Source organism: Podarcis pityusensis (assembly GCF_964106645.2).
Source record: "Podarcis pityusensis genome assembly, chromosome: 2".
Classification (NCBI taxonomy): Eukaryota; Metazoa; Chordata; class Lepidosauria; order Squamata; family Lacertidae; genus Podarcis; species Podarcis pityusensis.
In genome coordinates, this window is record NC_138029.1 from 71,483,300 (window position 1) to 71,496,230 (window position 12,931).

The 12,931-nt window shown below is 43.5% G+C and overlaps 1 protein-coding gene across 2 annotated transcripts in view; it reads right to left on the reverse strand.

Annotated features, from left to right (window-relative positions):
* Nucleotides 1–388: 388 nt before the first annotated feature.
* Nucleotides 389–12,931, reverse strand: part of CAMKV (CaM kinase like vesicle associated) — a 64,153-nt gene continuing 51,610 nt past the window's right edge. For both annotated transcript variants that reach the window (XM_080996464.1, XM_080996463.1), the window contains exons 5-11: nt 12,331–12,469; nt 11,592–11,712; nt 10,759–10,834; nt 9,895–10,031; nt 9,086–9,164; nt 8,454–8,541; nt 389–6,514 (exon numbers count right to left, since the gene is read on the reverse strand). In XM_080996464.1, the coding sequence (XP_080852590.1) occupies nt 6,137–6,514; nt 8,454–8,541; nt 9,086–9,164; nt 9,895–10,031; nt 10,759–10,834; nt 11,592–11,712; nt 12,331–12,469 (1,018 nt within the window). In that variant the 3' untranslated portion in view covers nt 389–6,136. The remainder of the gene's footprint in view (nt 6,515–8,453; nt 8,542–9,085; nt 9,165–9,894; nt 10,032–10,758; nt 10,835–11,591; nt 11,713–12,330; nt 12,470–12,931) is intronic.

Here is a 12,931-nt window from a genome sequence, read left to right on the forward strand (position 1 = left end):
AGAATGCAAGATTGTGCAACAGGGCCTCTTCCCCAGGCTGAAACAGGAATTTTATGTAGGGCCTTGACGGTGGGGAGTGGAAGGTGGAAAAGAAAACAAGACATGTCTACTCTAACATATTATACTGGCCTCATATTAGGCTTAATTGACAGGGTTTCCTCCCAGTTCCAAAGCGGAGGGCTTAAATTGGTTTTAAAGCAGGTATAAAATCATGGCATAGTTGTGTCCCCCTTCCTATCGCAGGCCGCTTTCCAAATTATATCTATATTGTATAAAGATGGACCAGCATTATTCACAGCCCTGGCATTAGCTGGAAAACGACAGCCCCTAGCAGGATTGTGTGTACAGTGAAGACACAGAGACAGACAATGCACTAGCAGGTGCTCTCTCAGTTTACCCTTAGAAGGGACTTTATTATTTTTTTTCCAGTGGTACAGTGCGGCAATTACACAGGAATTTCTGGGTGGTTGTAGTTTAAATAAAACAATTTCATAGACTAAACTCAAACTTACAAACATGCAGCTGCTTGTGAGGGAGGAGAAAGGCTAAGAAATGCTGGAGTCAGTAACTGAGGCAGGCAGGTGACTGAGAAGGCCTTGAAGTCTACTATGTAGGCTGTTCACAACAAGAGCCAGGCTTCTCTGTGTGCCTTATGTGGGACTGAACCTGGGCTATCAAGACCCAGTTATGGGAAATGAGGGTGCTTGTGGTTCATGTGGAGGGTTTGACAGGGGCTCTGCCTTCAACAGGTGTGCGACAGACAGGGAACTCTTCTGTCAGCTTCAAGATGCAGGGATGGATAAAGCATAACCGTATGATTTCAGCATACTATGCTGTTGGTAAAAGGTAATGGACCTCCTTCGGGAAAGAAAATGGCAACTTGATTCAAACTTCATGTTGGACACAGCTGAGGTGGGGCTTTCTCTCCCCAAGTGTGTAGTATATCTGGGATTTTACAATAATTAATAGCTCTGCATGAATCTCAAGCTTCTGTGCTAATTGACATATAACCTGGGTGCTCCTATTTGAGTTGTTGTGCTTAACTTGTGTCAAGTTAATCATTCACAACATTTCTATGCCGTTCCATAAAATAAAGTTATCTGAGCTGCTTACAAGAAGCTAAGGTACTTTCACGCAAAAAGAAACAGCTCCTTCCTAACCTCGGTCGGTCCCAAAGCCATAACTTCTGTTTAAAATAGTTCATGGGATTTACTTCCAGGTAAGTGAATATATGATTGACACTTGACCTGGGAGTGGGTTCCACTGAACTCGGAGAAGGCCTGTACTGTCAATCTAATGCTTAAATGGGCAAAAAATATCTATGCACTTGTAGCAATTTTAGTACTTGCCTGATCTAGAGCATTCTTGTTTATACTAGTCTATATTATTTTTTTTAAAAAAACTGAATAGATGAAGTATATTGCATATTTTTGAGTTAGCAAAAACAAGTACTGGTAAATGCATTCAATTCTAACTCTATGCAGGGGCTTGCCTTGAGAGTAATTCAGAAAAGGGGGTTGCCATGGTGCGGCCCATGAACTCAGTGGCATCCCTGTGGCCTTTCCCTGACATCCATGAAGCCTCTGAGCCCCCCTCCTCACTATTTCCTTTGTCATGAGGTGGTAATAGCTATTACGGGTACCTTTTTCTCCCTTGAAAAGTACCGTATTTTCTTGAGTCTAATGTGCCATCGAATCCAATGTGCACCTCAATTTTCAGAACCTTGAAACCAAAGAAAGTATTTGCCGGTGAATGTAAATGTGCCATCGAATCTGATGCACACCTTAATTTTCGCAGCGTAATTTGGCCAAAGAAGGTGAGCATTAGATTTGAGTAAATGCAGTACATGAATACGGATTTTTGTATTTCACCAGCAGAAATAAACACCTGACTACACCATTTAATCTTCAAAACGGTTGCACACAGGACATATTAGGAGCAGGCCTGCCTTAGGTGCCATTTTCAGTTGTGATTAGAGAACCAGAGTGGCCCAGGAGAAGCAGGCCCTCCAATACAACAGAACTACTTTGTTTAAAGACAAAGGAGCTGGTGCGAACCACAGCAACAGCAGCACAGCTGCTATTCTAACAACCTAGTCACAACATGCCATTTTAGAATGAACACTGGACGCCTCAGGAGCCTGGTGTTTTCGTGCTCTGAAGAGGTGACTACATAATATTTAGGTCTACCTTTATAGTGCTGTACATAGGTTGCACATACAGTAGTAGCTTCAAGGCGAGACATGAATGTGCAGACAGAACAGTCCAGAAAGTACATACTTCAAATCATAGACTGCCTTCTGTTTATCATGCGCACGTGACAATCACAAACCATACTAGGGGTGTTGTATTAATCTCACACATACCTTGTTTATTTTATCTGCTGCACACATACTAAATACACCCAGTCCGCAGCATTTCTTTTCCCAGAGCCAAGCTTTTCTACTACTGTGAGGAACCATTTTGGCTGCTCATACCGGCAGCCATATGCAGGCCTCACACTCTCCTTTGGACAAAACACCTGTGGAGAGGGGCTCAGGAACCAACTTGAAGCAGGAACAAAAATTTCTAGTCCTTGACTACTTAGGGGTGTATAGTGGCAGATTAATAGATAGAAACCGGTGAGACTTCTCAACTTGAGGGCTGCTCCTTCTGCGACATAAACCCCTTCTGATCCCAGCAGTCCTTTGTGTTGTTAAAAAATATTACTCTGGAGTTAAGCTTTCGAATATAATCAAGGTGCTAATAGTTCTCTTCCTTTTAAGGAATGTAGCCTATGGCTGTAAGAAGTCTGTGTTTCTAGATCACAAAGCAATTGACAAAAAAAATTTACCTGCTATCTGTGCCAGAATTTTTTTTTTTTTTGGGGGGGGGGAAATCAGGCTTTTGTTTGGGGGTACATATATATAGTTCACATGCAAGCACCAAAATGTAATAAGTACAACAGGAGCTACAGTCTTGCTTTCTCCATCAAGGAGTCAGTATCGATTATATTTGAAGGACCCAATCTGGCCTAATATATGCTACTGGCACCCCAGCCCAGCATTCAGTTTCCATGCAAGATGTCCTGCTCAGGCCTACATGCCTAAAGTCTTAGGTTTGTATGCCACCTATGGTTAGGCTGTCCTCACGTAGGTAGCAGGAGTCGGCTGGTGCCTTGACTCCATTCATAGGGTTAGACTGAACTGTACTTGAAAAGTCCAAACCCAGATCCAGAATCTGCCCAAATATCTGGATTAAAGAGGAGGCTGTTAGGTGTATTGTATCACACACCATGCAGCGCAGTTGAAATCTTTTCATTATAGCTAATGAAAGTTGTCCTGTCAGACAGGAATGAAAATATAGAATGGCCCATTGGCAGCTTCATGGAGCTATGCTATGTATTTAAATGTGCCAAACAATCCCATAGTTGTAGGCCATGCAAACTGAACCTAAACTGGAACTGTTATGTTTGGTAGTGGCCTGGCTTTGCACACAGGAGTCTGCAGCCAAACAGCTGAATGGTGACACAGAGAGAGCATGATTTGAGGAGGAAAAGGTTGGCTGTGGGGCTCAACTCCCACCCGCTGCTTCTCTTCTGCAGCATCCTCTCTCAGTTGGTTTTCTCTTATCTGCAAACAATGTGTTGAAGAACACATCTGGGTGAAGCAGCTGGGGAATAAAGTAACATACCTCCCCTACTTCTCCCCTTAAAACCACATTCTCTCTGAACACTGCTTCGGATATGAAATATTAATCCAGGTTCCTATGCCTATCTGTTAAGAATATAGAGTTCTGCCTTATGTGTCAGAATATTGATCCATCTAGCTCAATATTGTCTACACTGACTGGCAGTGGTTCTCTAGGGTTTCCGGCCAGGAATCTTTCCTAGCCATACCTGGGGATTGAACTTGCAACCTTCTGCATGCAATGCATGTATTCTACCACTAAGCCTCTGCCACATCCCCCTTGGAGTTGAGTCCAACAACATCCGTAGGGTCACAAGTTCTCTATCCTTGTGTTGCTGAATTTTGATTTTATGTCTCCCTACTTGTAAGCCATATTGAACTCAGTGGGACTTAACAATAAACATGCATAGGATTGTGCTATTTGTCTGCTTTTATATATGCTATAGCACAGTCCTTGATTACCTGATTTCTCAGTTTTGTTCGCAACCTTTCCTTGAAAGAGTTTTGAAACAACTGTTCATAAACATTTTTTGTGTGGCTCTGGTCCTCTTTTATAGCATGCCAACCAAATCCTGTAAGAAATATAGAATTACTAAATTCCCTATTGTGTAAAGTACATTTATCTTCACAGTATGTCTGGAAGTAGAGAGACATTTTCATCTCTGTTTTATGGGAGGGGGGATGGCAGTACAGAATAATGACAAAAATGGTGACTGCAATGTTTATTACATAGGCTCAGGAATGCTAGCTATTGAAATAAAGTGTGTATTTCAGGGTGACGGAGAACATTCTTTCATTTTACTGAAAGATGAGCTTCTTGCCTACTGCAGATAGGGAAGGAAGCACATGATCGAGCTGTTAGTGCGCACACACTTTCTGCTGATCCTATTCTACAAATTGCTTACTACTTTACTCTACCCTCTTGCAACCCTAACTGGCTTTTGAAGTCTATTCCACCTTAAATGCTAGGTTCCCTCCCAGCTGAATGCCTTAAATAGTGTCAGAGAGGGAATTTGGATAGGTATACAGCTTTTTCACTTTTGCATAATGCGTTATACCTGCAAAAATCCCCTCTTCTACCCATTAAAGGTACAGAAGCAGATGGTCTTTTCATCTGGTCACTTAACCTTGCAGGAACCTTGCAGTAAAGTTGCAGGAATGTAAATACCTAAACAAGGCTTCAACAGATTTCCACTAAGATAAATCTCCTGCAGAATCCATCTACAGGATTTTGCCACAGTGTAGGATTCACCTGTCTGCTCTACAGTGTTGCTCTGGAGATCATTTGCTCATTTGCTTCTTCTGTCACATTGTTTTCCAACAACTACTGTTGATAATTTAGAGGTCTCTCTGCAAGGTTCTCATAACTAATAATAATAATAATAATAATAATAATAATAGTAATAATATTCTGCCCTGAGTGCTTAGAATCATAGAATCATGGAGTTGGAAGAGACCCTGAGGGTCATCTAATCCAACCCACTGCAATGCAGGAGTCTCAACATGTTGTCTTGGGATAATGCAGCAAGTGTTAAATAAATAAATAAATAAATAAATAAATAAATAAATAAATAATACAGCTTCCCACCTGTCTTTTATCTTCCTTGCCCCTGCTTGTTCACAGTTGGCTTGTTTTCCAGATTAGGGTTGTCTCCTGTCCCCAGGGAAAATTGCTTCTGCACAAATATATGGATAGCTACACCCCAGTTGTATTGACAGTTCAGTATCGACAGTTCAGTGAAAAGTCAAGCAAATGCACACACACTCTCACATGGATTTTGCATTAGCTTTGTTCACACACAACCATATGTTGGACATAGAGGTAAATTGCTACAGAAGATCTTGCCAGCAGCTGAACAGATGAATTCCACATGCATCTCCAATGAGTATGACTAATTTGAGAGCTCTGCCATGACAGTGTGTGGCCCTCTTTATCCTCCAACCTGACCTGGACCTGCGTCCCATTCCCCATACCTCCATGGTATATAACAAACCAGTCGGCTGGAAAGTATGGCTACTGTGTCTGATCTGATTGCTCCAGCTTCTCCCAACCAGCCTCAGGGAGTCAAGTAGCAAGTCAAGTGACCGAGAGAGAGTAGTAAGAAAACAAATCGAGAAATGGGACAAAGAAAAGGAAAGCAACAGAGGAAAAGAGGGAGCGGGGAAGAGAGAGAAAGAGAGAAAAAGAGAGAATTTCATGCAATGGGCTAGGCCTCTACAACCACTTGTTGTTTACCTGGGCCCAACGGGGTCTCTCTGGACTCTGTCACATAAAAAATAGAAACTCTGCTGGCACCTAGCTGGAGACACATAGAAGTCAGACAAACTGACAGCCACACGCAGAGGGGTTGGTTGGGAAGCCAGGACAGTTGGGGGGTTGGGGGTACCATGCCAGTGACTATTTACAAAGAGAAATACAACAAAGAGAGGTACAGCCCTGCCCTTGCCCTTGCCCTGCTCCCCTCTGACTCAGCCAGTCTCCTCATTCCAGGACTCTGGGGTGGCACTGGGGGCGGCAGTTTCTCCCCCATTACACGTGGTTGGGGCTGCCGGTGTTGTCGCCGGAGTTTCTGCCGTAGTTGCTGGAGCTGTTGATGTCGTTTCTTCTGGGCTCGCTGCTGCTCCTGCAGCAGCAGCAGCTGGCGCTGCCATTGTTGTCGCTGGGGCTGCTTCGGCTGTTGTGGTTGAAGCCGTGCTGTCTGCCTCCGCTTTTGCCTGTGGGGCGCTGGTGGTCTCTGTTGGGGAAGCACTGTCTGTCGTGGCAGCGGCAGGAGTTGCTGGTTTCGCTGCATCCGTGTGCTCCGGCGCTCGGAGTCTCTTCATCATTGTGGTCACTCGAACGGCTTTCTGCAGGTTGGCGAGAGAAAGGGGGTTGTTCGTTGGTAACGATTCATGGCCTCTCACAGTTTTATTGCGGGGAGAAAGAATAGGAGCAACACCTCCATCCTGCTTCCTTTGCACCCCACCCTCTATAATTTGGTGGCACTAATTCCAAATCTTATGAAACCCTTGGCTTGTGTGTGTGTGTGTGTACACACACACACAAAATTATATATAATTATAGCATGTTCACACTGGAGAATCTCAGCTTTATTTATAAGTGTGCTTTCAGTTCTTGTGACTGCAGACAAAACTTGAGAAGAGACACTGTCTATAACGGCAGCTCAAGGCTAAAGCATGAGAAAGCAAGCAGCTAGGCCCCAAAATGTACTGTGAGCTTTATTTCATTTCATGATGACTGATCCAATTGTATGACTTCTTGACCATATTACTGAAGGCTAGCAGTATTCAGAAATGGAAGTTAACCAATTTACTCTTTTTTTTTTTAGTCCACAAAACCTTCTGAATTATAGAAAAACTAGAGGTGGTCCCTGAATGCTACTCCTCCCCTGCCTCAAATAAAAAAAAATGTTGGGGCAGGGGATAACATCCAATTTACATTTTAGCGATGGCAATGTTTTCTATGGGAATGTCCCTGAGAAAGGTCAAGTCTTTCTGAGTATTCCAGTTGTATACTTCCCAAAAGCCCGTGTATGTTGCCTCCTGCTTCCCTGCCCAATTTTTTATTAAATAAGTACATTTGGGCAGGAGAAGGCAGAGGTGGTGGTGGGTCGTCTAGTCTTCAGTGAAGCATCCTTTCTCACTGAGAAGTAAAAATTCCAGAATATCCAGTGGGAAACTGACTCTTCATGTGCCATTACCATCAAGGAAGAAGAACCCAAGTGGGATACACAACTTTCCTCATCCAAATCGCTAAAGTTTCTTTTTAAAGATAGAACGTTGTACCATATATATAAAAGTCATAAGCCATAGAGTTAATAAATATTATTAATAGAGGAGTTAAAGGCAAAATTTCACGGAAGATTAAGATGTCAAAGAATAAAAAGGTTTATAAAAAATAATTAAGGTACAGATGAATATTACATGAAAATTAATAATGTAAAATGCAATTAATACAAAGTACTTATAAAGTATTAAAGTTATTCAAAATATTAACATCTTATCAGTATTTGAGCTAATATAGATTCTTCAGGTTCTACCAATATATTCTTCAGCACAACACAAACATATTACTCGCAAAAGTCTATACAATATTCATGAAATCAAAGTCTCCTGATCAATATTTTGGTAGTAAGGCCTCTTCCAATAGTTAGTTAATAGATTACAACTTTGGCAGAAATTATTAATTGCTTCCTGCCATTCCTTAAGTCTAACAAAGTGTCAGTTTAACTGAGGGTAAAATTAGACAAGGTCCATTCATGTAATTAGCATTCACCCCAATGGGTGCATCCCACTTTCCATGCAAATTGCAGCTGCATCCTGACTGGGACTGCAACAGGGGGCGAAAAGTTATGATGTGGATGGGGCCCATGCCTGCAATTTATTGTTGAAAAGCCATTCAGTTACTAATTGTGTGACGGGTGTGTTCAAGGCCACTTAGCAAACTTCATGGCTGAAAGGGGATTTGAGTCTGGGTTTTCCCTTTTGAAATCGTTCTAGCCATCCTCAACACTCTAGTTGCTCTACCACTACTATAAATGTAGTGAGGAATGGACAATGGCATTTCTGTTTCCTACCAAGCTGCGGTGAGGCTAGCCTTAATTCTTTGCATATTTGTGCGGCCTTATGCAAATAAAACCAATGCCCATAAGGGTTGACAAAGTAGGGGAGATTTGGAGACAGACTGGGAAAGTCCGGGATGTGTCCCCTCTCTTGAGGCGATCTCAAACTTCCTCAAGTGCAAAAGAGGATTCTTGCTGGCAGCACCAAGTACGTGGGACCTTACCTTCCATTTTGCCCTGGCAAAGTTTTTCTCAATCTGAGCACATACTCCATCCTTTATGTTCTTGTCCGAAGCTGCATTGCCAGAAATCCTGAGAACAGAAAAAATATGACAATGAGTTGTGTCTCTTGGCAATTACCCTTCCTTAGCCTAACTTCCTTCCTTAGCTTTGCTCATGGGCCTGTACTGTTGGGGCATAAATGGGAAGGCAGCTTTCTACGCCAGCAATTACCATGAATGCCCTGGCCTCTGCTCAAACCAATCTAGATTTTCAGTGCTTATAACATCTGAAACACCTTGTTTCTTCTCCCTTCACCAGCTTCTGCTTATTTTATTCAATAGCAGAAGCTGGCCAACATGGTGCCCTCTAGATGATGTGCTTGGACTAATATCCCCACTGCCCCTGACCATTGGCTGTGGTGGCTGGAACCAGTAGGAGTTGTACTCCAAACACCTGGAGGTTGGCTACCCCTACTTAGGATTTTCAGTGTCTTTTCTAGGGCATGAAGACAATTTAAGAGTATAAAGACCTTACACACCTTACCTCTCTGCATTTCCTCACATTCTCCTTGGTCCTAAGTCCTTCTTTTGATAGGAAACCCTTATTTTACCAGGAACAGCTATTTGGCACTCACCATTCATGAGAAATAGCCTCCTCTGCTGTAATCCTCTGGTCTTGGTCTACCTCCATTAGACGGGCCACCAAGTCCTTGGCTGGAGAAACAAAGAAGAAAAGGATGTAGTGTCTCCTCTCACTACCATTCATCAGATGAAACTGGAAGTCTCCTGTGATTTTTCTTGCCTAATACCTAATTCGGTTCTTTACGAGGGAGGTACTAGGGGCACAACGGGACACGGGTGGCACTGTGGGTTAAACCACAGAGCCTTAGGACTTGCCAATCAGAAGGTCGGCGGTTCAAATCCCCGCAACGGGGTGAGCTCCCGTTGCTCGGTCCCTGCTCCTGCCAACCTAGCAGTTCGAAAGCACATCAAAGTGCAAGTAGATAAATAGGTACCGCTCTGGTGGGAAGGTAAATGGTGTTTCCGTGCGCTGCTCTGGTTTGTCAGATGCGGCTTAGTCATGCTGGCCACATGACCCAGAAGCTGTACGCCGGCTCCCTTGGCCAGTAAAGCAAGATGAGCGCCGCAACCCCAGAGTCGGCCACGACTAGACCTAATGGTCAGGGGTCCTTTACTAGGGGCACATATCAGCCAAGGAAGAGATCACAGTTACCTCCCCTAGAATGGCACTGACATTTATTGAGACGTACATGACTGGGAGAATCAGGTAGGAGTTTATTGTTGCAGGGCATCTGCTAGGTGGGAATGCTGTTGATTGGATAAAGGAACCGTTGAGACTGTATTTCCCTTCATGGTTTGTGGGTGTACCTCCTACAAGTAACAGCATGCTTTTTCCTTCTCTCCAGTATTCATAGAACCTTACCTGCCTGAGAGATGTCATCCCAGTAGGGAGGATCAAACTCATAGTCGCCTGCCAGGATCTTACGGAACAGGTTCTTATCATGGTTTTCATAATCATCCTCATCCATTTCCTCATAGAATGGTGGGTTTCCTGACAACCTGTAGCACAGCGGTAGGAGGAGAAATTAGCTATAGGAAGGAGATCAGCTGCAAGAGATTTATTTATTGAAAAGGTTTATAAGCTGCCTTTTAGGGCAACAAGGTGTCTTCCTATAAAACTGAATAACAACAGACATATTGCTAAAAACGAAACAAAAACATTATACGATACCAAAAATAAAAACCATAAAATCACCATAATAAAGACCACATAAAACAAGCTAAGCCTTTTTGTCGTTGGCATCTGTCAGCCTTCAGAGACAGTGGAGTGCGCCTGCAGGGATGAAATCAAACTGCTGCCTTAAAAACCTTATAAAGACTGCAGGACACTGCAACATATTTTATGAAAAAGTCTTCTGAAATAGATGAATTTTTAATGTCTGCTTAAAGCCTGCAAATGCACCCCTCAACTTAAAACTCATGGGGCAACTACCAAAAAGGCCCTGTCATGCCTGCAAATCTAACTGATCGCACTGACAGTCATATGAAATGATAGGTGTACAGTTTTGCCACTGAGTGAAGCCTCTGACCATATACAATCTTTTGCCCTTTTGCCGTTGCAAGAGCTGAGAATGGTTCTTCTCCTGTAGATAGCTTTTAGTTCCTTCTCTTTAGCCACCAGCCTCCTCATATCCTGTTTTCTAACCCTCCTCCATCTCCCCCCCCCCCCCCGGTCACCAGTAAGATAGGCTGAGGACTCCAGCATTCTTCATTGCTCCTTACTTACAGAATATACATGATCACACCAATAGCCCAGCAGTCCACAGGCCGTCCATACCGCTGGCGCCCGACCACCTCAGGAGCTGCAAGGACAAGAACAGATGGCAAGTGCTGCTCCCATGAACATATAGGGCAATGAAACACAACTCCAGGACATAGGATTTCATAAACTTTGCCTTGATTGGAGTGGAAATCAACACTGATAAAATATGACCTGGTGCAGTCATCTTTGGGACTATACTACTTCTGAAAGCAGCTGCAAGGACTGTGTATTTGAACCTATAACACTTCCCTGCAAACAGAAGTAGTGCGCCCTGACAGACAACGTCCCATGTGCTGCAGGTTTAGAGAGGTAGAACTGGGTTGTTGTTCTTTTAATAAGAGATGAAACTGTCCCCAAAGATCTCAACATTTCAGGAGCATTTAACACCCATGTCATGAGTGAGCCACCCTGGAAACACCCCTCACATCTTCCAGTGAGCCACATTCACTCCCCTCTCGCTTGGGGAATTGCACTACATGTCTCATCAGACAGCAGTTATGGCTTTGAATGAATGAGTGTCTCTTGTGTGAGAATTGTGGAGAGCAGGAATGTTATTTTCGATGGAATATGAAATTAGCTGTGGCTGGTTCTGCATTTTCCATCATGAAACCTTACAAGCTAATCTCAAAGGCGCGAGTTTCCTGGAGAAATCAGCACCTACTGCATTTCATCTGCATTGGCGTCTGAGATGGCAAGTCCCTGGTGGACTTTATACTATATGGGTATAATTCCCCCCCCCCCCATTGGGTCCTTCCATGAAAACATCATCTGGTTGTGCTGACTGTGCCATCTCTTACCTAGATACTCAGGGGTCCCACAGGGTTCCTTGATGAGCCCATTCTCCAGCTTGGCCAGGTGAAAGTCGCTGATCACAATCTTGGAGTTCTTCAGGCGGTTGTAATACACTAGATTCTCTAGCTGCAGGGACACAGCAGGAAAGGGGTGGGGGAAGAGATGAATGAGAAAGGAATTCCCCCGGCAAAACTGCTGAATGGCTCCCTCCAGCCCACAGTGCTGTGCCACACAGAGGGCCCTTCCAGATGAGAGCCATCAAGCACTGATCCTGTATATTTTAAGGCGCCTTGTTAAAAGCCTTCTTAAACAATCAGCTTTTAGCTTCTTCATTTTGCCTACCATGTGCTATGTTAAGGTTTTTCCCTTGCTGATTGCTTGATTCTATGAATCACTGCTGCTGTTGGAATTTTTTATGACATCTTTTATTTGAATTCTCTTTTAAGGACAGAATACACACACACACACACACACACACACACACACACACACGTAAATTATTCTGGGCAAAGCAAGGTATTAGGTATTTAGGATGGGTCTGCTTCTATTTCTGTATATAGAATCATGAATGGGACTTGCCAGTAAGTCACAGAAAACAGTGAGAAAGAACGGAATAGGAAGGGCAGCATTGTTATATTTGCTTATGTCTGCTTCTTGGAGGAAGCGAGAGCCCATGAGGATGGGATGGATAATTGGCTCAGACGTTTGTGCAGCAAAGGCTAGCAGCAGGATTGACGGACTTGCCTTGAGGTTCCTATGTACAATCTTGAGTGAATGCAGGTATGCCACAGCCTCCAGCACCTGCCTGATGACATTACTGGTGTCACGCTCAGAGTAGTAACCCTGGTCCAAGATCCAATCAAATACCTCTCGGCCAGTAGCCCTGCAGATGAGAGAAGAGAGACAAAGTGGCAAGGGAAGATGTGAAATTGTGTAACCTGCAAGGCAAGGGTTGCCACACCATGGACAGAGAAGCACGTTCACCACAATTTTGCTAAACAGGTCATATAAACCATGACTGAATTTTTTTACACATCACTTGGGAAGACAGGCGAACTAATGCCAGTGTACTGGAAGAAGCAAAGATCACCAGTGTTGAAGCAATGATTCCTCAACATCAACATCGTTGGACTGGTCATGTTGTTTGGATGCCTGATTATCGTCTTCCAAAGCAACTACTCTTTTCTGAACTTAAAAATGGGAAGCGTAATGCTGGTGGTCAACAAAAGAGGTTCAAATACTCTCTCAAGGTAAATCTAAAAAAATATAGTATAAACACAGACAACTGGGAAACACTGGCCTATGAGTGCTCCAGTTGGAGAACAGCCTTTACCAAAGGTGTCAT